Source organism: Aulonocara sp. 'chitande type north' Nkhata Bay, linkage group LG6, assembly GCF_057382095.1.
Source record: "Aulonocara sp. 'chitande type north' Nkhata Bay isolate Kocher_YH1m ecotype deep benthic linkage group LG6, A_spYH_male_GT1.1, whole genome shotgun sequence".
Lineage (NCBI taxonomy): Eukaryota > Metazoa > Chordata > Actinopteri > Cichliformes > Cichlidae > Aulonocara > Aulonocara sp. 'chitande type north' Nkhata Bay.
Genome location: NC_141349.1, coordinates 22,050,227 through 22,077,310, shown reverse-complemented (window position 1 = coordinate 22,077,310; position 27,084 = coordinate 22,050,227). Strand labels below are relative to the sequence as shown.

The 27,084-nt window shown below is 40.9% G+C and overlaps 2 protein-coding genes across 9 annotated transcripts; one reads left to right on the top strand and one right to left on the bottom strand.

Annotated features, from left to right (window-relative positions):
- Nucleotides 1-5,541: 5,541 nt before the first annotated feature.
- On the bottom strand, nt 5,542-15,475 carry LOC147327742 (inositol polyphosphate-4-phosphatase type I A-like). 3 transcript variants are annotated; one of them, XR_015129879.1, is made up of 5 exons: nt 14,764-15,180; nt 8,266-13,721; nt 7,447-7,546; nt 6,306-6,350; nt 5,542-5,747 (listed from the first exon to the last, which is right to left on the bottom strand). XR_015129879.1 is itself a non-coding variant. In XM_086295625.1 (5 exons), exons 1-2 carry the CDS (start codon nt 15,250-15,252, stop codon nt 14,921-14,923), a joined length of 267 nt encoding a protein of 88 aa, XP_086151751.1. In that variant the 5' UTR covers nt 15,253-15,475; the 3' UTR covers nt 5,542-5,747; nt 6,306-6,350; nt 7,447-13,721; nt 14,764-14,920. The 3 variants fall into 3 exon arrangements, 2 of the variants coding, with proteins under 2 accessions (XP_086151751.1, XP_086151750.1); XM_086295625.1 differs by having other exon boundaries at nt 7,447-13,721; nt 14,764-14,974; nt 15,040-15,475; XM_086295624.1 differs by having other exon boundaries at nt 7,447-13,721; nt 14,764-15,176.
- LOC147327741 (N-acyl-aromatic-L-amino acid amidohydrolase (carboxylate-forming) B-like) lies at nt 14,866-27,069 on the top strand. 6 transcript variants are annotated; one of them, XM_086295606.1, is made up of 9 exons: nt 14,866-15,298; nt 20,700-21,501; nt 21,887-22,029; nt 22,903-23,129; nt 23,282-23,474; nt 24,610-24,703; nt 24,782-24,889; nt 25,706-25,818; nt 26,194-27,069. In XM_086295606.1, exons 3-9 carry the CDS (start codon nt 21,919-21,921, stop codon nt 26,383-26,385), a joined length of 1,038 nt encoding a protein of 345 aa, XP_086151732.1. In that variant the 5' UTR covers nt 14,866-15,298; nt 20,700-21,501; nt 21,887-21,918; the 3' UTR covers nt 26,386-27,069. The 6 variants fall into 6 exon arrangements, with proteins under 6 accessions (XP_086151732.1, XP_086151737.1, XP_086151734.1 ...); XM_086295608.1 differs by lacking the exons at nt 14,866-15,298; nt 20,700-21,501 and adding exons at nt 22,162-22,263; nt 22,712-22,810 and having other exon boundaries at nt 21,893-22,089; XM_086295611.1 differs by lacking the exon at nt 21,887-22,029 and having other exon boundaries at nt 14,868-15,298.
- Nucleotides 27,070-27,084: the final 15 nt, after the last annotated feature.

Sequence of the window (27,084 nt, the reverse complement as noted above, 5' to 3'; positions counted from 1 at the left end):
ATCTACAAGTTTTTTAACTGAAGGAAAAAAGTGTGTGACTGAGGAAAGTTAGTTTTGCAAAACACCCCAAAAACACATTTTCAAGAAAATGATAAAATGAATCTTGAGTCTATGTAAACCTGTTTAGAGCAGATGGTTTACTTTATTTTTACAAACATATAAACTTCATAGAAAAAGTAAGGAAACTTATATTTGGACAATCAGTTCTTTGCTGTCGCACTTCTTGGCAAAAAATCTTATGCTACTGGAAAGTGTTGGGTCTGCGCTTCCACAGGCCCCGCTGCTTTAGAGACTTATTCCCGTTAATGAAACAAGACGAACAGCTCAACCGGTTTTTCACATGCTAGCAAGGGAAGGATCTCAGAGCAGCCCCTCTGCCCTCGGTGTCAGACCACTACGAAGAACCATCACGCCACAGCAGCCTTTTATTTCTGTGACACACAGTTTACACAAACACCCATTATAAAAAAAAACCTGTGGTTATAAAAGATAAGGCACTTTCATGTATACTTTCAGTTATCTCCTAAAAGCAGGAAAAGTTGATTTCAATCAATAAGAGACCCTCTGACTGAACTGTGCTTTATTTTAGGTCCCCTTCAGATATGCGATAACATGCTAAATGAAATATAACTCTCCAAATGATGCTATAATTGACTCTTGCACACAGGATGTAGGGAAGAAAAGTATTTAAACTTCAGTTTCACGTGGTTATTGCTTCAAGAACGTAAAATATGATTTTGTGAGTTTGAAAACACATAACATTGTGTGCTAAAATCCTTCAATTCAGAGCCTGGAGACATGCTTACAGCTGAGTTTTACTAAAGACATTGCCCATATTAGGAAAGAGACATGTGTTTGGTGTTAGGTATTGTCTATCAGCAGAGAATGTACCTTCACCTATCAGCAGAGAATGTCCCTTAGTCTGTAACACAGTCAAATATATTCTCAAGTAATATTCAAGCATGCCATTCAGCGTGTTAGTACGAGCAGCTCGGGAGCAGCTTGGGAGAACAAGAAAACAGAGACTGCTTTAGATTGTCTTCCCAAAGTGACTCAACTTTATTCACAAGTACAACAGTTTATATAGAGGGTAAAATTCATGAGACAGCAGATTTATCAGTTTAAACCAGTACAGACCAAGATAAGGCAGCGTCTTCCTGCCCTTGGGTGAAGAAGCATCCTTTGTGTAGTTTATTAGTTCAGCTACAATTGTGATTATCTCAGCGACATATTTTCAAGGCACAAAACGAAGAGTTCTTACATTAGTGAAATCTGAAACAAACCATTTGGCCTTCAACAGGCGTCTAAAAGATTAAGAAACTAATGTAGCTGAGGGAGTGATCTCTGTGGTATTTCAACCTTGTACCAGCCTGTGATTCTCACACATCAATTCTTGGGTCAAAGAGAAAAATAACTAAAACAAAGGGGCCTTATTGAATGACAGAGTTTTCCTGCATAATGTCACTATAAAACAATATCCAGTAAATGCTACCATGGTACTAAAATACCTAACATTTGGCTTCACTGATTATGTAATTTTCTGGCCCTCTTTCAATGTGACAAATCAAATACAGTCCACTCCGGAGCTGCAGACATTTCACAACTCAGAAACCACAACCGAAAAAAAATCTGCTTGATTTATTTATGCACTTTGTAAAAGACATGATCCACTTTGTCTGACTTTCATTATCTGTATCATTATTATATTATATGTAAACAAGGAAAGCTTTCCCCTCATAGACATAGAAGTACTCCTGATAATTTTATCACAGCTGTGGTAATGTAAGCCACAGCTAGCCAAACAACATGCTAACATGTGAAAAGGAGAATCCACGTCTTCATACACTGAACAAAAATATAAACGCAACACTTTTTTTTTTGCTCCTATTCCCCATGGGATGGACGTAGAGACCTAAAATTCATTCCAGATACACAATATAACCATCCCTCCCAAACAGTGGTCACAAATCAGTCCAAATGTGTGGTAGTGGGCACATCTGCTATATTGAGATAATCCATCCCACCTCACAGGTGTGCCACATCAGGATGCTGATCTGACATCATGAGTAGTGCACAGGTGTACCTCAGACTGCCCACAACAAAAGGCCACCCTGGAATGTGCAGTTTTGTCTCACAGCAAAATGCCACAGATGCCACAAGCAATGAGGGAGCGTGCAATTGGCATGCTGACAGCAGGAATGTCAACCAGATCTGTCGCCCGTGCATTGAATGTTCATTTCTCAACCATAAGCCGTCTCCACAGGCGTTTCAGAGAATATGGCAGCACATCCAACCGGCCTCACAACCGCAGACCTCGTGTAACCACACCAGCCCAGGACCTCCACATCCAGCAGGTTCACCTCGAAGATCGTCTGAGACCAGCCACCCAGACAGCTGCTGGAACAATTGGTTTGCACAACCAAACAATTTCTGCACAAACTGTCAGAAACCGTCTCAGGGACGCTCAACTGCATGCCCGTCGTCCTCATCGGGGTCTTGACCTGACTCCAGCTCGTCGCCGTAGCAGACTTGTGTGGGCAAATGCTCACATTCGATGGCGTCTGGCACGTTGGAGAGGTGTGCGCTTCACGGATGAATCATGGTTCACATTGTTCAGGGCAGATGGCAGCTGAGAATGTCCCAGTTCTTGCATGGCCAGCATACTCACCGGACATGTCACCCATTGAGCATGTTCGGGATGTGCTTGACCGGCGTATACGACAGCGTGTACCAGTTCCCACGAATATCCAACAACCTCGCACAGCCATTGAAGTGGAGTGGACCAACATTCCACAGGCCACAATTGACAATCTGATAGACTCCATGCGACGATGTGTTGCACTGCATGAGGCAAATGGTGGTCACACCAGATACTGACCGGTTCTGGGTCCCCAGACCCCCAATAGCGCAAAAAACTGCACATTCCAGGGTGGCCTTTTGTTGTGGGCAGTCTGAGGTACACCTGTGCACTACTCATGATGTCAGATCAGCATCCTGATGTGGCACACCTGCGAGGTGGGGTGGATTATCTCAATATAGCAGATGTGCCCACTACCACACATTTGGACTGATTTGTGACCACTGTTTGGGAGGGATGGTTATATTGTGTATCTGGAATGAATTTTAGGTCTCTACGTCCATCCCATGGGGAATGGGAGCAGTAACAAAGGTGTTGCGTTTATATTTTTGTTGAGTGTATATAAATTAAAGTTGAAAATAAAATAACTGTACAACAAAATACACAATACACAATATAGAACTATATAAGAATGTATGAAGAAATCTAAATATAAATAAATATATACACAATAACAGCAGCTGTACAAGTATTAACCGGAAATGAAGAATATAGTGACCAGTGTTGTGCAAAACCAAAGTCCAGAAAGTCCAGTGTGTGTGTAAGAACCACATGTGTGGGTCAGTACTGTGTGGTGGTGTGATTGAGAGACCGTATCGCCTGCGGGAAGAAGCTCCTCCTCAGTCTCTCTGTGTTGGTCTTCAGGGAGCGGAATCGCTTTCCTGACCTCAACAGAGAGAACAGTCTGTTGTTGGGATGGCTGAGGTCCTTCACCATCTTCCTGGCCTTGGTCCAGCACCGCCTGCTGTAGATTGAGTGCAGGTCAGGGAGCTCGGAGCGGATGGTGCGCTCAGCTGACCGCACAACCCTCTGTAGAGCTCGTCTGTCCTGCATGGTGCTGTTCCCGAACCAGGTTAAGATGTTTCCCGCCAGGATGCTCTCTATGGTGCACGAGTAAAAGTTCCTGAGCACCTTGGAGGGCAGTTGGAAGTCTCTCAAGCGTCTGAGGTGGTAGAGACGCTGTCGGGCCTTTTTCACCACTGTGTTGATGTGACAGGACCATGACAGGTCCTGCGTGATGTGAACTCCGAGGTATTTGAAGCTGTCCACTCTCTCCACTGGGCACTCGTTGATGACGGGGGTCTGGTAGTTCCTCTCCTGCTTAGTGCTGAAGTCCACTATCAGCTCCTTTGTCTTACTGACGTTTAGAAGGAGGTTGTTCCTCTGGCACCAGTTCTCCAGATTCCTAATCTCCTTCAGGTAGGCCGTCTCGTTGTTATCAGAGATCAGGCCCACCACGACGGTGTCGTCAGCAAACTTGATGATGGTGGTGGAGCTGGTAGTGGCCACACAGTCATATGTGTACAAAGAGTACAGCAGGGGGCTCAGAACACACCCCTGGGGGGCTCCAGTGCTGAGAGTGGTGGAGGCTGAGACATGTCCGCCCATCCTTACTGCCTGTGGTCTGCCAGTTAGGAAGTTGGAGATCCACTGACACATAGATGAGCTGAGTCCCAGATGCTCCAGCTTGGTGGTGAGTGTGGAGGGAATTATGGTGTTAAATGCAGAGCTGTAGTCTATGAAGAGCATTTTAACATAATTCCCCCTTCTAGTGTCCAAGTGAGTGAGTGATGTGTGGAGGAGATGAGAGATGGCATCGTCTGTGGAACGATTTGGACGGTAAGCGAACTGTAGTGGGTCCAGTGTGTCTGGTAGTGAAGAAATGATGAAGTCTCTGACCAGGCGTTCAAAGCACTTCATCACTACTGAGGTGAGGGCTACAGGGCGATAGTCATTGAGAGAAGCAGGGTGGGGTTTCTTCGGGACAGGAACAATGATGGACTCTTTGAAGCATGTGGGGATCACCGACTGAGATAAAGAGATGTTGAATATCTCAGTGAATATCTAATTTGTGCTTTGGACTGTCACCAGATTTCTTCTAGAAGTTTCTTGCCAGTCAGCAACTATCTTGGCAACACCACTTGAGTTTGTGTGTTGCATGCTAACATCCTTATCATATGTGTAATAATACTAAAGCGTCATCTTATGCACACACAAAAAACAAATATGGCTCCTTCGTGCAGGGTTTTCTGGTATGTTCATTTATGCTTCCCAATTTAAAAAAAAAGAAAAAGCAAAGTTCTTGCTTCTCAGCCACTGCGGCCACATCCTCACCGTTTTTTAGGCAGTTAAATAAACATACTGTGAGTGAGTCATAAGCTTAAATACAATAGTTGAAGGAACAAAAACGTAATGTTTAAAAATACCAGTCAAATCTGATTAAAGTAAATAAATAATAAGTATACAATGTAGTTTTAAGACTTCTCAATGTTTCGTAACATTAATGTTCTATGAACTCGTGAGTCCAGAAATCTGAATGTCATGAAAAGTATTTATTATTCGTGTATTATTATTTTACAATACAAGGTTGTTTTTTTCCTGATACTTCATGCAAACCACATTTCTCCAGGCCTGTCCTAATCAGCTTACTCAGTATCACTAGATCCAATGCTGCTCCTCCAGCAGAGCACACAAAAGTAGGAGAGACCAGAGATGCCATGGCTTAGTTAGGAGACTGTTTGCTTCAAGGCCACTAGAGGGTGCTGCCATAAAACTACAATAAATGAATTGACCTTTTGACCTGCTCACACTCTTTTATGCAAAACCCTGCTGATGACACACACACACACACACACACACACACACACACAGATTCTAGGTCTGACCAACCGTGGGCAAAAAGATGACAGTCAATAAAATTCTAAAATTTTATTTATAAACACAATGAATAGTAGTTAAAAGTCCAGTGTCCCATTTAGGTACAAAGTAAAAACACACAGTCCAAGGCCAGAGCCAGCTATGCCACAAAGCCAGTTGCACTCCACACGTTGTTCACTTCAACAGGGGTAGCAATTGTCCTCTGAGACCCACCACCCTGTAAGTAGAAAGCCTGCACAGAGCGACAAAATAAGACAATTCACTATATAATTCACAGCCCATCCATCCCAAACATATCAGATCATTAGAGGTTTTGTCACATTACATACCTGCACTGAGAGACAAAATAACACAGCAGTGTTTGTAATGTGGGCTATAAGTAGACTAGCATATCAGTGCAATCAATTACACCTGCCTCCAATTAGTCCAGCCCTTTTACAGTCATTGACTGGGTGAGAAAACATGAGCAAATCAACCCAAGAGACAAGCAGGAAGACTCTCTGAAGGCTCCTGTGGCTGCACAGGCAGTCTTACAATTACGAGGTTGGAGAGTTGTTGTTTCAAAATGTTCACACTGATTTCACATGCTCATTAACTCACAACCAGCTGACCATATATATTTCTGCTGCTGAGCTGCTTTTTGATGGAGATTTTCTGAATTTATTTTGCTACCATAAGAGCAGACTCCATGCTGAAAGCATGTGCACTGTCACTTGCAATGAGTGGCACTAATGACGCTAAATTTAATTACAGGTCATGGACAGCCTTCATAAATGCTCATATTACTCACCCACACTGAATTCCAGCACAGGTTCATCTGGGTCCTGACTATTTCCTGCAAAGTAACACAAACGTCATCAGAACATTAAGTCAGAGAAACAACATTTGGAGCTTTTGTACATGATAAATTATACTGCAGTAGTAAAACAAAGTCAAGCAGCAGTACATTTATTAAAATCACCTTCAGCTGTAATATTTAAACTGATTTAGTGTCAATTTAGATTATGTTTAGATTAAAATGAAACTAGTACCCTTGTAATGTCTTTTTAAATTAGAGGTAAATATTTGTATATTTTTTACATAATATAATTATATTTACTGGATTTTCTCTCTATTGTAGTTTAGTATTATAGTTATTACTTGTTTTTTATTGACTTGTCTTGTTTTTACAATGATTTGCTCTGAATGCAGCCTTTAAAGAAAAGACTATCTGTTCAGTAACTATCCATCAGACTGGGTCCATGTTACCAGCCAAATGGGTAATAATTAAAGTAAGTTTTGAATTACGTATATTTGGGTGTTTAGGTGACACTTTTGCAAAAAAATATATATATAATTAGATTTAAAAGAACTAAACATGTATGTATTTAAAAACAATAAGTGTGTTAGAATTACTACAGCAACAGGTTGTAGCTCACTGTACTATTTTTGAGCACAACTTTGGTGCTTTTGCCTCATTTTTAAATCAGTGATCCCAGTAGCACAGTCTAAGCAGAGACCTCAGTGCTTGGCAAACAATCAATAGAATCAATATAATTATTAAAAAGAAACAAAATAAATGCCAACCATATAAAAAAAAACATAAACTTAAGGAAAAAACTAAACTTGATTTTGTGTCTTTAGGCTATTGTTAACAGCAAGCATGAGGTTAGTGCATATGTATTATTATTGGAAAGATTACTGCAAAGAAAAAAAGGTTGAACCAGGAGGGGGCGATATTGCTCTTCTTACCATGAGTTACATGCAGGCTATTACTTACCATGTCACTCACATTTATTTCACAAAACAGCTGAACCCACTTAATTCGATTTAATTGTATTTATGCAGAGCTGAATCACAACAACAGTCTCCTCGAGGTGGTATAGATTGTAAGGTAGAAAGTCTACAATTAAAAAGAAAAAACCTCAATACAGTGGGAAGGAACAACTCACTTTTAACAGGAAGCACCCTCTGGCAGAACCACGGTCAGGGAGGGGCAGCCCGCTGCGACCCTTTGGGGATGAGGAGACGAAAAAGGGGACAAAAGACACACTGTGGACGAGAGCCAGAGATGAACAAGAACTAATTATTGAATGCAGAGAGGTGTATAAACACATGGTGGGAATCCCCCAGCAGGGTAGTCCCAGGGTAACTAAGGGAGGATTCATGGTCACCTGATTCAGCCCTAGCTATATGCGTTGGCAAAAAGGTAACTTTGAAACTTAATCTTAAAAGTAGAGATAGTGTCCGTCTCCTGCATTCAAACTGGGAGCTGGTTCCACAGAAGGATGATCCCCTTCTACTTCTAAATATTCTAAAAACCACAAGGAAGCCCACAGTCTGAGAGCAAACTATCAAACTACGAGGTCTTTAAAATAAGATGATTATTCAAGACCTCATGTGTGATGGGAAGGATTCTAAATTTGATGCTGGACCCACAAATCATAAAAGAGAAACACTAACTCACACACACCAGAAAGTGCCAAGAATTATAATTATATGTAATTTAGTTTTGCGTTCCTTTATAATGCTTTCAACTATACAAATAAGACACTTCATGGGGGCGCCTGAGCCTTGTAGACACAACAAATACTGAACAAACCTCATGCGCCCTGTTGTTGACAAAACGATAAAAATGAATGTGTACTTCTGTCTTATTTAGGTCATTTTTGTAGTTTTTGTAGACAGACTACTGTAATTTCTCAATAAAATGTCGCTTATTATCGCTCACTCTCAAGAACAAAAACGTGAGTAATTTCCCAGTAGCTCACCATATTTGGGATCTTCTAACATCCACACTTCATGTTTAAACGGTGGTGCGGAGGCGGTGTACCGTCGCAGGCCGGATGTAGCATTCAGCGCGGTGTGCCTTTTTTTCAGTTGCTAAGCAACAGATTTGTCCCGCCCCTTTCGTTATGACGGGGCGGGCCAGTCCTTTGACTGGTGACGTTACAAAGAAACGTCAGGTGACGTTACAAAGAAACCTTAAACCGACCTTATATATAGACCTGGCTGTTCAGTTGAAACGCATTCACACAGCGGGACAGCAGCGCTTTAAACGTTCAAACACGGAGTTTAACACAAAACAACATTTTAGACATAAAAAACAAAAAAGTGAAATGGCAAGCTCGAACTGTAACACAATGACAAATGATGAAACAGTTCAGACCAATGGGGATAATTCTACAGTACATGCTTTGGTATCCCTCTTGGATAACTTGGTCAGTAGTTTTTCGAACAAGCAGTTGTTAGAGCTTACCGCAGGCTATCCGGATTGCGTCACCGCTAAGCGGCTTGTAGGTTTTGTAGAGGACGTAATGGACCTGTGTGAACAGTCACTAGCAGTATCACCGCTGAGGTCTTCCCAGAACTCCCCTGTACATGAAAACTGTTCTGTCCACACCACTACTGGCAAAACGGTTTTGTCACGTGTGAAATTTTTGGACGATTCTGCTGAGCAGGAGTTTGATACAGCACAGAATATAGATGCTAACAGCCAAGAAACAGCTAACACAGAAGAAAGCTGTCAAAATGCTGACCAACACAGTGCTGCAAAACCCAAAACGGTTTTGTCACGTGTGAAATTTTTGGACGATTCTGCTGAGCAGGAGTTTGATACAGCACAGAGTATAGATGCTAACAGCCAAGAAACAGCTAACACAGAAGAAAGCTGTCAAAATGCTGACCAACACAGTGCTGCAAAACCAGAAAACAATCCAATTCCAGATCCCCAGCAGCAGAAATCCTGTGTTGAACATGAAGCCAGCATCCCACCGTTAACAAACGTAAGTCAAACGGAGTCATATAAAAAGATACAGCATCACAGATCTTCTGTAGACTGTGAGCCACCTGAAAAAACAGACTTTGAAAGATGGTTAGAGACATTAATTCAGGCTGTGCTTTCAAAGCTTGGTAAACTTTTAAAGTGCCCTCATTCTCACCAAAAACGTTTGTTGGATCTACTCTTGGACAAATTCAAGGGGATGGATTTGCATTTAGACCGAAAAGTGCAGAATTATTTTGACTGCATTGCTAATGCGATTTTCACTGATATTTGTGACAAATTACATAAATTGTCACTAATATCATTGGAAATGGGGAGGAGTGGGGAGGAGGATTCAATGAATTTAATGGAACAACCAATATTTAATATCATAACTACTTCAGTATTCCAAGAACACCTGTTGGCAGTAACAGTTACTGATAGACTGGAATCATATGAAAAGAAAGAAAGATGCAGATTTTCAGTGGAAATCTTTGTGGAAGGACTGATTTCCCAGGTTTCAAAAAAATCAGGCACAGTCCTCAGCATTGAAAGTGCTGAAGCTATCTCCAACCGGCTTACCATGAAAATCTGGACTGAAATCAGGGCCAGATACGACAAAATCCCACCAGAGAAGTTCAAGAAACTCAGCGAGAGGGTTTTCAAATCCCTCTGTAAAAGATGGAAGCATGCATCTTTGGTGACATTCTGGCAATTAAACTTCCAAAATCTTGATGAAGATATTGTTAAAACTTTCAAAAGAAAGATATTCACAGAACCAAGTTGCATATCTAAGTGCTTCTCATCGGTGCGGGCATTTTTTGGGAGGTGTAAGGGAAGAAACAAAGTTTCCACTTTATAGTGACATCGTGATATCAACAGCAAAATATTTTCTAAAACTCACTGGACACTTTAAATGAGCTAGTTTTACATTTAGATCAGATCAAGTCATTTTTGAAATCCCCAGGAATGGTCGCGGCAGATGGCCACCCCGCCCTGAGCCTGGTTCTGTCGAAGGTTTCTTCCTCTTAAAAGGGAGTTTTTCCTTCCCACTGTCGCCTCGTGCTTGCTCAGAGGGGTTTGTTCTTTTGGGGTTTTCTTTTTAATACTGTAAGTTGTTACCTTACAGTGTGAAGCACCTTGAAAACACCATTGTTTCCTTTGGTGCTATACAGATTGAAGTGACTTGCACTGATAACATAACTAAGCTGGGACTTTAATTTAACATCAATAAAATTATAAAAATATTACATCTTGATTTCTGCTTGTTTTCATTGTCTGTGACTTAATGAATACAAATGTGTAATTTAACAGATTCTTTCTTTATGTTAGTCTGACCGGTGATTCCACGTTGGCCTTAGGTGTTGGCGCAGATACGCTGCAGCCCCTGAGCCATTAATGGCCCAGCACACTACAGTAAAAACAAAACAACAGCCATCTGTCCAACTAGGAAAGGAAAATAATAAACTGCCTCCTTGGAGGCAACCTGACCGACTGCAATCACTCTCAGGCAGATTGATGAAGATCTGCAAATAACTGTTGTCTAATTTATAAACGCAGACAGATTGCCAACACGTCTGTTCACAATAGAGGACTGTACTTACATGGTTGCAAACTGGTTATCTTGCTTATATGAAAACATTACTTTGGAGCAATGAAACTCAAACACATTCATTTTTAAAATGCCTCAAAATGAAATTTTGAAATATTTGGCTTTATGCTTTGAAAGTGCCGTTGTGAGTGGGAGTGTGAAATCCTTACTTGATGTGTTCCCTTTGCCTTTACTGTTTTCAGTTTTATTTGTCATATGCAAGTTAGCACAGGGTCAACATTGCAATGAAATGTGTTTGACGAGCAGCAGTCACTCAGCAGCATGGTACAGTAGAAGAAAATATAAGAAAATATAATAAAATAAAATAAAAAATAGAAAAATAGTAAAGAGCAAAATATTTGAAAGACGTGGTAAAAGAGAAAAGATGACTAAAAAAATATATATATATATGTATCTATAAATATATGTACACTAGTGATTAAATAAGAAAATCTTGAAAAGAAATATGACGGGAGGTCAGATGGGATATTGCACAGGAATGAGCAGCAGAAAATTACAGTATTACTCAGACTTTTAATAGTCATATTGTCAGTTTTGGCCGACGGTCATGGGTCACTTCCACTAAAATAGCACGAGACTGGAGTAAAATGTACTTTATTAATGAGAACACATGGTGATACAGCAAAGAATCCAACCCTTCTGAAAAGCAAATGGCTTCCTGTTATACTCTACCTGATTCAGGTGAGCATCTGGAATAGACCAAGTCTGGGGGTCAGCAAACCAAAGGGAAACAAAACCCTCCCCATAAGAAAACCACTACAATATAACCAACACGTTCTCACTCCCAAAGCGTAACATTTTACGCTAGGTGACAAATCGTCACCATATTACGTTTTTGGCTACCCACCACGTTCCTGAATGACGACCTCGGAAAAAAGAGGAAATATGAGAACTGTCTGGACTGAATCTACACATGTTTGCTCTTTTTCTTCAAATCGCTTAGAAACACGCTATTTAACATCATTAAAGTCCTGGTTAAGGTCAGGAATAAGGTTATGGTCAGGGCTAGGGATAAGGTTAGGTTTAGGGCTGGAATACAGGGCTGGAACGTCTATTACCGCGGGAGCGTCATTGAACTGGATTCCAGCCATAGCCCGCCGCGTACCATAAGAACGCCGAAGGTCTCCTTTCACGTTCCTCAGGAACGCCGCGGGACGTGACAAAACGTCGACATGTTACGCCTCGCACATCATAGACATATGAAGATTTGTAACAAGTCCTATAAATAACTCCATAACATATAAACTTCAGTCTCTTCTATATACATTAAAACAGCGGTCCCCAACCTTTTTTGCGCCACGGACCGGTTTATGCCCGACAATATTTTCACGGACCGGCCTTTAAGGTGTCACAGATAAATACAACAAAATAAAACTAGTACCGGTACCGGAAAAAAAGAAGATTTATTCATAACACACGTGAAAGACCCAGGAAAACAGAGTTAACGATAAAAACGATAACAAAATAACGATAAAAAACGATAAAAACTCTGAAAACCATACATTTCACACCCGAGCCTCATCTCTCGACCAAACGACGGTCCGTGGCCCGGCGGTTGGGGACCGCTGCATTAAAACACCTTAACCACAGTTAGGTTTCAGCCCTCGCTGACTCAGAACAAAGTAAGACAATCAGAGTTCGATTGGTTTTTACTTGTGCAGGGGAAGCCTGGTCGGATTCTCAGAGTTGCAAGCTCTACACCCAAACTCAGACAACTCCAACTCCAGCCTCCACTCGCAGCCTTTTATTGAATGAAAACAGTTACACAACCGCCCATTGTAAACCCCATATGTTGTGTGGTAAAAGCTAAGGCACTGTGTGTGTGTGTCTGTGTGTGTGTGTGAGTGAGAGAGAGTGTATGTGTGTCTGTATACGTGACTTCCTGCTTACAAACGTTTTAACCGCATCTCTAGTCATAAAAGGGTCATCTCCCCTCAACCTCGTATATGGCTTAACCTCTCTAACAGTCCACCATTTACATGGTGAGCCCATAAAGGGCAGGAAGTGAACATTCCTTACCAAATAAGGAAACCAGAATCTTATATAGATTGTGCCTGCAGTTGAAAACTATAGCTAGTAACATCCCCAACATCCTACATGTGGGGGAGGAACAGAAAATATCTGAACATACAGTTCAAGACAAGGTCCAAGCACAATAATGACAACTTTTAACAAAATCACTCCAACACACACTCCCCTAGCCTGGCACATTGGTTTTCTCCAGGAGCTCATAAGCAGGTGATTGAGCTGCTTTTACTCTTTACAAAGTGAGTACTGTTAACACTTCTCTTTTTACATATACAACTAATTTAGGTTACAGACAAATGATTAAATGTGAACAGCTCTAACACAGGTTCTTTTCCTGACACAGGTAGGATGGCCAGTCCCCCTGTCTCTTCACCTTTAACGAGTCACTTAATTAACAACCCAAAAAGCCTAATAAAGAATCACAATCAACCAGTGTGTGTTTTTCTTCATTACGGTTTTTAAATACAAATCAGTCAGTCAATTAATAAAAATACAAGTAAGGGTAATGGAACCCCTGGTCTCCATTACACACATAAATACCATAAAGACACTAAGTCGTAGAGCTCTGAACTCCTTGCTTCTATGATATTTACACTTCTTCTTGGCCTTCTCCTTCACTCTGAGTCACTCCAGGATAAACGCATCAGCTCAGACATACAATAATTAAAATATGTGTAGGTGACCGTTTGGCAGAAGACGATGTCGAGGCGGTACTGCAGTGACACGTCCGTGGCTATCGTCGGGGCGGTGTCCTGCATCAGAAGGAAGTCAATAGACTTCTTGGCTTTGTTGCTCATCATGGCGCTGTAGTCCGTGGGCGTGGCCTGCAAAAAGTGTAAATAAACCATCAGAGACCAAACACAAATATGCCTTCCAACCACTAGTTTAGACAACATCTTGCAAAGAGTGTGTATTTCAGAGTGCAGTTGTTTTTAAATTTGACAGAAACAGAAATAAAGACGGAAGAGAAGGACAACAGGGAAAGCAGAAGCACCGACACACTGAAATCTTTTAGGGTCAAGCTCCAGAACTAGCCACAAATCCTGCTGGAAAGATCCTAAAAATACTTAAAAATACTTGCAGAGATCGAATGGAGCCGTTAACTCAAAAGCCTGGTGTCAGGCATGTTCTTTAATAAATAAGAAACGAGCTGATATGTTACAGACCCCAGTCTTTACGTAAAGAAAAAGCTGACATTTAGAGCGGTCTCGCAGCAGATTTTAAAACAGTGACACTGATTTGTGGGGTTTTTGGGCACAAATTTGAACCTTTTTGTTTTATCCATGTCCTTGAACACAGCTCGTGACTTGGGCGCTTTCATATGTACCGATTCATTTAGGTTTGTGCACTGAGGCCAGATTTAGGTATTAAAAACGAGTCAGTCATAACACTTCTTACATTAGTTAAAAAGCTGAGCTTACACTAAACCAACATTTAAATTTCCCCTTGTGGGACTAATAAAGGTATATCATATCATATCATATCATTACTAAAGTATTGCTGCAACATTGTAAAGACAAAGATGACACACAGACCAGACATAAAACACTGAACACTTTTTAAAGACGAGTCATTTAAGAGTATTTTCTCATAGAATAAAGTCGGCTGATATGGTGAAGGAAAAATCTGCTCACGAATCCTCCAACTTCTTAAAAGTAAGGAGTGACCTGAGCTGGAAATCAACATGAGAGGGATGACTCAAGAAGAAGAAGAAGCAACAAGAAAAGAAAAACAGAGTTCAGAGTGTAGTTAAGATATCAAGCTGTATCCACAATGTGTGCCAAGAAACTAAGCTTGTCTGTTGTCATGCTAAAGAAATAAAAAATCTGGAATCAGAAAACAGCCAATAACTGCTGATCAACTCACCCACTCCTCTTCGTGCCAGTCCACGTGCAGTGACGACTGGCTGTTGTGACCGCTGTACTTTGCTCTCAGCGTATCCTGGTCATTGCGGAGCACTACTTGTTCAGACTCAGCGGAAGGAGAAGCTTTGGTTGCGATGTACTCGTACTGCGTTCAGGGCCTAAATAGCTGAAGCTAGCAGCTTGCAGCCGCACACTGCCACCAGCTGACGGGTCTGAAAGGAAGAGGGTATGAATGAAATATGAAGCGTCCCCACGTAACGTCAAACACTTTTAGTACCTTGTCAACCAGACTGGCGAGCGTCCACTCCAGTCCGCTGGCCGATTGGTCTTTGGCAGCTTGAGACAGCCTCTCTGCGTAATAGCTGACCTGAGTCTTCAGCGTGTTGACGTAGGCGATGATCTCTTTGGCTCGGACAGTGTCCTGGGGTATGTGGATGATGACTGAGCTGGAGAGGGCACTACTGCAGGGAACAAAGACACACCGACACATCTGTATCCGAGCTGGGACTGAGGACACTCACCAGCCACTTTATTAGGTACATGTGTTCAAAAGCTTGTGGCAGCAATTTAGTGCATTTAGTCAAATAAAGACAATAGAGTGGCCTGCAGGTGTATATTTTTGTAATGTTTCTGTCTTATGCCTGAAATATGCTTCAGCAGGAAATATACGCTGTAACTGGAAACAACAGCATGATGGACCGGTTTAGTGTTAAGAGGTGTTACATCTGAAGTTAGAACGTAAATTTCCTGCAAAAATCTAAATCAAGCTTCAGAGGTACTGTTCCAAAAATATAGGGAGGGACGTTACCCACCAGATGTAAAAACAAACACTGTCTGCATGCACATGCCTGCTCTCAATGAGCCTAATCGTGGCTGCAAGTCACCGGGCCGTTTAACCTGCAGTTAATTGCAAAGGTAAGAAGTACATGGAAATACTGTTAAATGCTGTTGCTGAGGACGTGAATTTAAATTGTTACTCAATGCTGATACTTTATGTAGCTTTCTTACAGTATTTTCCAGATTCCGGTAATAAACAGAGTCAGATTTAGGGAGACTAGTCTTCTTCTTCTGGCATTTAAGGCTGAACGGGGAGTTGTGGTATAAAAACGTATAGTTTTGTAAAGTTGGCACAGTTGCTCAAATTAGCCAAGCATGATCGACCTTTTTAATCCCCAACCTGCTGGCAGAAATGTCCACCTATTAAAAAACACATATCTCTCTTCAGAACTATGACGCCTAAATAAAAAAACCTTAGTTTATATGGTGAAAAATTATTTGAGAGAATCTTGAAGAGCTGCTGCTCCTCCACATCGAAAGGAGCCAGATGAGGTGGTTCGGGCAACTGACAAGGATGCCCCCTGGATACCTCCTGGGCGAGGTTTTCCGGGCAGACCCAGGACACGCTGGAGAGATTATATCTCTCGGCTGGCCTGGGAACGCCTTGGTGTTCCCCCGGATAAGCTGGAGGAGGTAGCTGGGGAGAGAGAGGTCTGGGCTTCTCTGCTTGGGCTGCTGCCCACGCGACCCGGCTTCGGATAAAGTGGAAGAAAATGGATGGATGAATGAATCTTGAAAATGAACAAGTCTTCCAGTACAGAGTAAAATGTGAGAGTGAAAATATTGCGTGTACTTAAAACCCCTGGAGGGTCTTGGGTCGATTTGTGGCTATTTTCAAATTTTGATTACATGCCATTTGCACAGTGTTGAATGGACTATAGCCAAATTCTCCAAAAAAAAAGTTTGATATGATTTTATTTCAAAATTCAAGTCTGACTTCCTTCAATTAGCTTCAGTGGCTAAGCTACAGACAAACTTACACTATTGTGCTTAGTGGTCGATTTGTGCCCCATTGAAACCCATTATAAACGCTATTTTTCACTGCAAATTAATTACGGTCAAAGGGATCATTGATGTTTAGCGTTCATTTTCATTTTGCAGGACGGGCCTTAGAGTTGTAATTTTTTTATTTGTCCACCGGGTGGCGCCCTTGCTCCACATTTGACCCCGGGCTGGAAAACAGCGGGCTGCTTAGATAGACCTGCGGGAAATGAAGCCTCATTTCCGGCGTGCAGCAGCGGCTTCGCCCGCTGATCGGGCGGGACAATTTTTTGGTCCCTAGGACCGTGAGAGGGTGCTTTTTTTTTTTTTTTTTAGTCAACAGGAAATGACGTATTTGTTGTCACGTGGTATCGGGCGTGTGTGCTGGAAAAACGGGTCCCCGGTGATCGTGCCCCGGTAACAATGGCGTGTCCAGCGGGGTGGCCTGGGGGGGCACAGGCCACCCCCCAAACCAGACTGGCCACCCCAGGTGCCACCCGAAAGGCAAAACAATAAAATTCAATCAAATATCAAATGTCCGATTATGTTTTCACGGTGACGCTCAGATATCCGAGTGTAAGTGAATGCAGCATCGCTTCTGCGCTATGCGCATCACGTTAGCAAAGGTAGGAGAGCCAAGCACGAAAGATGGCACTGCAGGAAACAATTTTTCGGTGAAAGAAAATGAGGACAGAATAAATGTCCCGGTAAGTAATATCAAGTTTGTTGAGTTTAGTAAACTTCGGTGAAATTAGAATACCAAGGAAAAAAATAACACTTAAAGAATTATTGCAGCTGTGGAATATTTCAGACAGTATGCTACTGAGGGCAGCTAACATAAGAGTTATGCGTTATAAGATATAATCTAAGTCGTAACATTGCTGTATGGAGCTGCAGATTTGGTTGCAGGTTAACATAGCTGGACTGGCCATCGGGCATATCCCCAGTGACTTATTTTTTATTTTTTTTGTAACGGCATGAACAATGAGAGGTGGTGGATTGGCCAGATGCAGGTCGATGTGTAGAAATAACTCCGTTGTTTGGTGGTGGCTATGACGGGGCTTCCACAGAGGCAACAGGTGAATGAGGGAAGGGGAGGCAGGAGGAGAGACCCGAAGCAGCCACCAGTCCGAGTGTCAGGTGAACTGAACTTCAGGTAAGAAGTTATGACCTGCAGTCTATCTGGGTCAGATATAAACCAAGTTTAGGTGGAGTTTATTTTCATGTTGCTGACTTTTTACTGTCAGTTGCAATAACTCATACTGCGTTCTAGCCAGTTTGACGGAGTTTTTATACAGCTGGGTGGGTGCTATGATGTTACTGATAGTGAACTTTATTTTATTCATAAGGTTAGTAGAGTTGCCAACGGCTCCTTAAAAAAATGGAATGGTCCCTCATTCAGAGAAAATATTACACGTTTCGTATTGAGCTGAGAAGAGACGCAGTTTGTCCCGGACTTTAGCTAGAATGGAAAAAAGACACAAAGCTGGATTTATTCTGTCTTTATGCTGCACAGCTGCCTCTTCTCTCATTCTCTCCCCCTCCCTCTCCTGTTGCTACTTCAATCATGAAACTGATCAATGATCAGCTGATCGGCTTTTCTCTCTTGTTTATCGCCCACTTTGCGCCAGAAAGAGGAAACCAGCAGATGTTGCGCTAAACAACAGCAGCACGTTTAAGCTTGATCGGCTGTTGTTAGAATGTATTTAATATTAATTTCTAGTATCAGCTGATGTTTGCTGGAGCCACAGCTGTAAAGCTGCTGGTCATGATGTCTGTTTAGATATGTGGTGAGAGGGAAACATGAAGATGAAACCAGGAGATGTCCTTACTGAACCATCAGAGCTGAACAGGTGATGGAGAAACAGGTTTACCTTTTAGGTGACATGAATGAGTTGAAGGGAAGTTATGAACTGTTTCTGAGAGACAAATAACACCAGGATCCTTTTTTATGTAGCAGACAGCTGGTAACTGTGCAGGGGCGGGTCTAGCAAAGTTTTGCCAGGGGGCCAGGTAGGGCATTAACAGGGAAAGGTGGGCACAAAGAAATACTTTTCTTTCTTATTCTCATTTAAAATACCTAGTTTTTATTAAATAATTATCTAAATCTTACAACCAAAGTTTTTATCTGACGTAAAATGTATAGAAATCATACATATACCAACAAGACTGTACATCACTGTCACAACAGGGTTTGTTTTCAGTCAAAGTCTTTATGGCTTTACTACCTGGTGGGTCGGTCTGTAGTAAAAATGCCCAATTTTTTTGTCCCAGTCCAGCCCTGCAGGTTAATACTGGCAGTGTCACCATGCCAGCTGACTGTATTTTATCATCAGCCAGTGTTGTTCTTTATCAATATTACCAAAGTTTACCATAAGGCAGCATAGAAAGTATTTACTTGCTTTCAGGTTTCATTCAAATGTTAGTCTTTTCAGTTGTTTCCCCACTTTTTTCCTGTTTCAAAATCAAACACCAGTTTGTGAGAAGATTATCTTCTTTTTTTAACAGGCAGATAAAGTTTTGCATTGGCATTGGCTAATTTGTCAATTGTTTGTTACAAATGTTCGTATTTTAATTTTCAAAAATGTTTTTGCCCAAAACATATGTGCACTATATGTCAGTAAAAATACTATGCAAATATTGTTGTCCTTGACTGCTGAGTAAACACTGACAAAGCACTGATTGTATCTCTTGTACTTTATCAACGCAGTATCTAAAAACTTTGCACCGTAGTGGTTAAAATCTCATTCTAATAAGAGTTAAAAGTGCATTTGGTTATTAGGTTTATAGGATTATTGAATTATGGTTAAGGGTTGGTAGAATTTTTTTTTAAAACATTATCTGCCAATTAAATCTGCCACCCTTCTCCAAATCTGTGCCCCTACCTGGCCCCCCCAACAAAAATTTTCTAGACACGCCACTGGCTGTCACACATGATGGTCTGGTCCTTTTGTTAGGCCTCAGTGTACTCCACCCTTGCCACGTCAGAAGCGCGAAACTAGTAACTGAAAGATTCAGCAACGTAGCGCGTGTAAACTACTGACAGGCCAACGTACAGGCCTCATTTAGCACCGCAGTATGTTAAAAAAGATTTAAAACATCTGTTATATAAGTTAGGTAACTACAAAGGTGACTGAGTATGGTAATGCTGTGTGAGAGGGTGAACCCAAGATCTGTGTTTGACTCTGTTAATTAATGGATGAATATTGCTCAGTCGTTCGTGTTTGTTTTTTGTTTTGTTTTTTAACTTTATGCTAATATAGCTAACAATGAGTCGGGCAGCACATGTGCATTTTTTTCCAAACCACACTATTCCAGCCTAGTTTTTTGTCACTGTGAACAATGTTACCCATGTTTGTTGTTGAAAATACCCTAGTTTAGAAGAGAGTTTAATTATTTACTTTAAGTTAAGAGAAAAAACTTTTAGTGTTCTTGGAAAGTAATATTGTTAATTTTTATTCTGACCTCGTTCATCAGAGATTAACTTTTGCCCTTTGGACCAAATCTGAAGTGTCTCCTTTTTCAGAGACACTGACACAGCATGAATTTGGCCTATATCTCCTTTACTTTAAAACAGCAAACACACTGTACAACATTTGAAAAGCTTTTGCTTTAATATCTATGCATATCTACACAATGCCTGGTTTATTATTGTTGAAGCATTGTCAGCATGCACTTCACAGAGGCTAGAGCTCAAAGGACCTGCACCATACACAGGGTCCTAAAGGGCAAGGCCTCATTGGTAGCAACAAGAGCAACATTACTATTTATTCACTTAGCTGATTTAAATATACATTTTGTACTTCTGGCAACACTTCCAGCCATGTTTAGATCACTCCCATATCGACTTGCATTTGCTCATCTACATGTAGGGTGACTCTCCAGCTTTAGTTTTAGTTTGCGTCTCCACAAAATGTCATGTGATGGGACAGTTGCAGACACCAAAGTACAGGTTGTGTTTGCCAGATTTCACAGTATACACAGATGCACAGTTTTACCACAGAACATACCTTAATATGGTGTGTCTAATTCAGACATATAGATCTTCTTTCAGCTGTTTTCTTATCAACAAGACAGGTAGTTCTGCATATTTTATTTATTTATTTATTTGTTTTCCAGATGCCCTTCCTGACCCAAAGAGACTTGTGTCTGCTCCTGGAATCAAACCAGGGATCTTTCACTTATTAAATGTATTTGTATACATATATGTACAGTATTTGTATAGCGCTTTTCTAGTCCCTAAGGACCCCAAAGCGCTTCACATCCAGTCATCCACCCATTCACACACTGGTGATGGCAAGCTACATTGTAGCCACAGCCACCCTGGGGCGCACTGACAGAGGCGAGGCTGCCGGACACTGGGCCCTCTGACCACCACCAGTAGGCAACGGGTGAAGCGTCTTGCCCAAGGACACAACGACCGAGACTGTCCAAGCCGGGGCTCGAACCGTCAACCTTCCGATTACAAGGCGAACTCCCAACTCTTGAGCCACAATATTAGAAAAATGAGTAAACCACTATTCAATGGAGCCACTTTGTGAGCTACTTCCTGACAAATAGATATAAAAATTAAAAAAGAAAGCACACATTCACACAACCAAAAACAACCAACAACATAAAAACAAGGAAAAAAGGAAGAAATATCTTCATAAATACAGGAAATCAGAGCACCATTAGCCAGCAAAGCCTGCGGGGTAAAAGCAAAAGATAAAATCAAGTGAATTGAATTGAACTGACAGACAGAGGCGGAGAACGAGAAAGAGAGAGCGACAGAGTGAACGAGTGAGAGGAAGCAGCTTATCATCAAGCGACGGATCAAAGAGGATTACATCTCTAAATGGAGCTTAGGTCTTCTTTCGAGAGTTGCAGGGTGTGAGAAAACGTACGGTGGTATGGAGAAGAAAGATTGCAAAGTTGTGAGGTAATTAACATTTTTAGACTACAGATTCATCAACTAGATTCATTCATTTGAATGATTCGTATGATATTGATGAAATAGATGTCCAAGAACTGCTGCTGCTAGAAAACTACTGTAATTAAATCCTACCTATATCACTTTAGACTGCTTCACCTTTCTTTAGGCAATAAACTAAAAAATTAAGCAGACTTTTTCCCAAAAGCACCCATGCTTTTACTGTTTGTTTACTAATAAATTATCAGATATATATATTTATTTATAGTTAGCAGTGGTGGTGGAAATGCTTGGAGTGTTTTGATACAGCTGCAATAAAGCATCTGCCGAGGTTTGGGTTCCTCTGAAGTGAAACATCTTATGTGCCATTTACTTGTTGTTGTTGTTGTTGCAGCACCTCAAAGTTGCACCACAGGCCAAAGAGCAATGAGAGCGGCTCCTGCTGGTTTAGCAGAAAACAACCGAGTGACTTCCTGTTACATCACAAAAATGAAATTTGAGCTGAAGAAACAGATAGAGGAGGGCAGCTGTAAGAAGGTACAAACATAAGGAAGCTTGAAGGCGGGCGCAGTCAATCGAAGCAGTCTGTACTTGCATGTGGGTTGGTTTGTACTGTGTGAATTGTGAATAGCTAAGCAGCTGCTGTGGGCTGAAAAGTGTTTTTTTTAGGTTATGAAATAGCACACTTCTGCCCCGACACAACTTCCCCTCTGGGTTCAAAGGTTGATGAATCCAGTGAATGCTAAACAAGGTTGAATTTTGACGTGAAAGGTAAGACGTGGAGTCAATTTAATGTAGTTTTATGCTTATTTTATTGGCTGTATTGACAGAGGCAAGCTGCCAAAGTCTTAAAAACCAGTTTCTCAGATTTTACTACTTTATTTTTCTCATTTACTGCTGCTGCTGTTGTAGTAGATGTAACTATGCACTTACTAGTGCTTACAGTCACATTGTAATATGATTGTATGACAGCACAGTGTGCTCCTATTTATATTTCTGCCATCACTTACATTGTAAATAGCAGATCCAGTTCTTCAGCTGGGATCATATCTGTGATCCAAAACCTGGAGTATAATGAGTATAATGACACTGCAGCATTGAGATGGTGTGTGTGTGTGTGTGTGTGTGTTTGAGTTTCAATCTTTACATGTATATTTCTGCTGTTATTTATTTATTTTTTTGTTGGAGGTGAACCTGAATTCATCATTTGTTCCACTAGGAACACCTTGATTCTGTTCTAGCTTTCCTTAAGCTGCACCTCAAAAAGCTCAAAGGTTACACTCCCTTTAGTCAATGAATGACTGCCAGGACATCATCGGTACTTTTTTTTGGTTTGTTTGTTTGTTTATACAACAGAAAAAGAGAATCCAACATTAACCTAGCACCCTCTTTTTTTTCTCGTGGAAACAGATGGAGTCTGTGTCTTTCCCACCGCTGTCCAGGGTTGCCGTTTGTGGTGGCACTCATGGAAATGAGATGACAGGGGTTTACATGGTGAGACATTTGCAGAAAGAGAAGATAGATAAAATTGGATCTGTTTCTGTCTCCACTGTCCTGACAAACCCACGGGCTGTGGAGATTTGCAGGAGATACGTAGAAACCGACCTTAACCGCTGTTTCACAGAAGCCTTGCTAAAGTAAGTTCAAAAACGAAACTGATGCCAAAGCTTTATGTAGGTAATGAAGTTTTAAAGGTTTTGGCTAACTGCGCTACACTGTGAGAGCAAAGTAAAACTTTTCAAATCTGCCATGTGTGAGAGACGTCTTTGTTTTATTTTCCCGATTCTAGTTCCCCTGTAACAGATTCATCACCCTATGAACTGAGGCGAGCTCAGGAGCTGAACGCTCAAATTGGGCCCAAAGGAAGCAAAGAGGCCATGGACCTGATCATAGACATCCACAACACCACTTCCAACATGGGCCTCTGCTTCATCTTTTACTCCATAGACTGGTTCACCCTGCACATTCTCAAGTACCTACAGGTACAAGAGTACTACAAACAGATATTTCGAGTCATGCACTTGGAATTTGCACCTATAATGTTTCTGATAAAGAAAATATGCATAAACTGTGAACTACTAGAGGTCTCATATCTTCAAGTTCAAATAACTTAAATTTTGCTAAAAGTCAGGTTAATCTTCGCAGTGATGGTATGGTGAGATAGCAGCAGCTGTTTTCAAAAGCAAGAATGCACAAGGCAAGGTGGATCCATGCCTTTATGTTGTTTGAACCAAAGTCTGACCCTACTATCAATATGTTGCATCAGAAATCAAGACTCATCAGACCAGACAACATTTTTTTAAATCTTCTGTTGTGCAATTTTGGTAAACCCATATGAATTGTAGCCGCAGTTTTCCAGTCTTAGCTGATGGCAGCAGAAGACCACACTGCAGAGATGCTGTTCTGCATACCTTGGTTGTAACACATAGTTATTTGGGTAACTGTAGCCATCTTGTCAAATTGAAGAAGTCTGGTTATTCTCTGCTGACCTCTAGCATCAACAAGACATTTCCATCCAGTAAAATGCTGCTCACTGGATATTTTCTCTCATTCAGGCCATTCTCTGTAAACCTTAGAGATGACTGTATGAGAAATTCTCACTAGATCAGCAGTTTCTGAAATATTCAGATAAGCCTGTCTGGCGCCAACAACCATAATATATTCAAAGTCATTACCCTATTCTGATGCTCAATTTGAACTTGACATCTCTACGTGCCTAAATGTGTATTGTTGCCATGTGTTATCATGTCATTAATAGCACAGACAATAACAGATACAAATACAATCCTGTCAGTAATCCTCCCAAACACCAAAGTTAACCCCATTAAGCTGTATAATGTGTTGTCTTCAAGCACCAATTTTAACTAAACTGTCTGAGGAATTTTTCTTAGTCTTTGTTTTAATGTTTCTACTGGGTAGTAGTATTTTCCAATCAAAAAAATTAAAAGTATGTCTGTGTTGCTTGTACATCACTCATGCAATTATGTTCTTAACTCAATAAAATCAGGTTATAAAGCTATAATCAAAATCCGGGATAAACATGTAGTTTATTTTAAAGCTCAGCCTATCGTACCTAAGCACAGTGTGCAGTCGACAGTAAACATATTTGATTTTCAGAGTAAAATGGCTTCTGTGGAAGTTAGAGCAATCCAGCTGGACATACCGATCGCTGAGGCTTATTCTTTAGAATCGGTCGGCAAGCATGGCTTTGGTAAGTGTGTCTGTGTGCATCTTTTGCAAAGCTGAGCTTATTAAATATTTAGATGATTGTTCCCCTTGTTCTTTGCAGCAATAGAGGCCGGCCCACAGCCCAATGGTGTGGTCAGAGCAGATATCCATAACATGGTGAAAGAGGCAGTGGATCATATATTCAGTTGGCTTCAGGAATTTAATTCTGGTAAGATGCTACCGCTTTTAAAATGCCCCTTCTTATAAGCTTTGGTTGAAATATTTATTTAAATAATTTTGTAGTCTGCAGTTGTTCAGTTAGCTGCATTTTTTTACAATTGCCATGGCAATATCTTCAGCTGTGGCCAAGCTTTTAATTGCTGCATGCAGGAGAGCTATCACGTATCACACAGAGATTCATATAGTCAGCAGATAACATAGTTGAGCAGGCTACACCAGGTCACAAATCTAAATATGAGAATAAACAAGAATGTTTCCCATTACACAAACAAACAAAATAACGAGGTGAAACATATCGGATGCATATGCTTCCCCACATGTGTAATGTACTGTGTAATTAACCAATTAATTATAGAATACATCCTGTGGCTGGAGCTTCACCTCACCTGATGTTTCAATGGGAGCAGGGCCTAAAGTGGCCTCTGCAATTTGCTATATATAAATATTTGGTTAATGGCACATGTTTTTTGTCATTTTGCTGCTGTATGCTACAACAGTTGGTTCAAACAGTCATCACATGAATAAAGTGCAGACTTTTTACTTTTATTGAAGAAGTTTATCAAAAGCATTGCATTAACTTTTGAGGTATTACAGTCGTTTTTCAACACAGTTCCCTCATTTTCAGAGGGGTAGCTTCACTGGAGAAGCTTTAAGTCATCACAAATCAGTAAATCAGACAGTGGGGTTAACCGTGAACAATTATGCAATGGCAAACAACAACATCAGGTGGACCTACAGTGGCAAAATCAAACCATAGCTCTTTGTGAAATGACTCCATTAACTCTGCAACTTTTATCCTCATCAGGAAGCACATTTGAAGGGGGTGAAGTGGAAGCATACACCTTGGTGAAAAGCATAGATTACCCGAGGAATCCAGTTACTGGGGAAATCACTGCTGCCATACACTCCCAGTTACAGGTACAGTACAAGATGGGTGCACGTTTTATAGTCTAAGCTTTCACACTTTTCATTATCTGAGTCTAGGTCACAGTTGCAGCAGTTTTAGAAGCACCTAGGTGCTTCCAAGCTAGCTGAGAGACTTAAAACCTCTCCAGTCTATCCGTCTAGCTTATCCTTATCCTCGGGTCTCCTGCCCATTAGACATGTCCAGTGTCCACAAAATAAATACTGAGTCCTTTGGCAGAATCCCTCACACCCTCAAGTATCCTTGAGAGGTTGTCTAAAGGTTTGGCCTTAAACAAGCCTTCCTAACCTGGTTTCATCTGAACATTTACATTCATGAATTCAAAGACTGTCAAGCAGTAAATGTCGTATTTGCATGTCTTTCTCCAGGATAATGACTTCAAGCTTCTGCAGCGGGGCAATCCGATATTCATGTCATTTTCCGGGGAGACAGTGAAGTATGATGGCGAGGACCTCTACCCTTTCTTTGTCAATGAGTGCGCCTACTACGAGAAGAAGATCGCTTTTCATTTAGCTCGAAAGATAAAGTTGACACTCCCACCCATAAAAGTGACAGGCTGAGAGTGCTAAATTTAAATATCCCAATTTTAAATTATAATAAAGTAGGAAATGAGAATTATTCTGATCATTTGAAATATGCAAATGAACAAACGTGATGTCATGACTGACAAATATAAGGTGTCTAAAACATAACTCCATCCTCCAGTGCAGTACAGGAGCTCTGCTAGTCCCTCTGTTAATATGTAAAATGAAGCTTATTCGAGCTTTATCTGAGTGGTGTGTTGCACAGGCTCTAGAGTTGGAGTCCACGCATTTTATGTTTTTTAAAGCTAAATTTAACGTGCAGAAATCCTTTTTGAATGAATGACTGAATAAATGAACATGAATGAATTTTAACTATAATCTTCTTAGCATTGTGTATTTGATTTGGGTTTACATAAAATAAATGGATCAGCTCAATTATCAGCAGGAATATGCTCATTGGTCAGAGCAACTACATGCTCCAGTGTGTTTATCAAGTACACTTTACAACATTGGTTTGTCCTAACGTTACACTGTGAGTGATGAAATGATCAATGAAAGATGCAAAAGAAATCTATCATATTTATCTACTGTGCTTAAAAAAGACTTTGATGATTTCAGTTGTCTCTGTATACCTTACACACGTTTTTAAATCTTTCAACAGACACTTTATAACTGTGTTAATGAAAATTTGTTATAAATAAAGTTAATTGTATAATACAAGCATGTAGTAAGTGG

Bases quoted from the DNA above. Each gene is read 5' to 3' on its own strand.
- LOC147327742 (XM_086295624.1), bottom strand. From the start codon at position 7,662: ATGAATCCTCCCTTAGTTACCCTGGGACTACCCTGCTGGGGGATTCCC. The intron at 6,351-7,446 runs GTGAGTTGTTCC...GTTACTTTGCAG, and splicing joins GAGGGTGCTTCCTGTTAAAA to GAAATAGTCAGGACCCAGAT. The intron at 5,748-6,305 runs GTGAGTAATATG...CGCTCTGTGCAG, and splicing joins TGTGCTGGAATTCAGTGTGG to GCTTTCTACTTACAGGGTGG.
- LOC147327741 (XM_086295606.1), top strand. From the start codon at position 21,919: ATGAGAGCGGCTCCTGCTGGTTTAGCAGAAAACAACCGAGTGACTTCC. The intron at 23,130-23,281 runs GTAAGTTCAAAA...TCCCGATTCTAG, and splicing joins TTCACAGAAGCCTTGCTAAA to TTCCCCTGTAACAGATTCAT. The intron at 24,890-25,705 runs GTAAGATGCTAC...TATCCTCATCAG, and splicing joins GCTTCAGGAATTTAATTCTG to GAAGCACATTTGAAGGGGGT.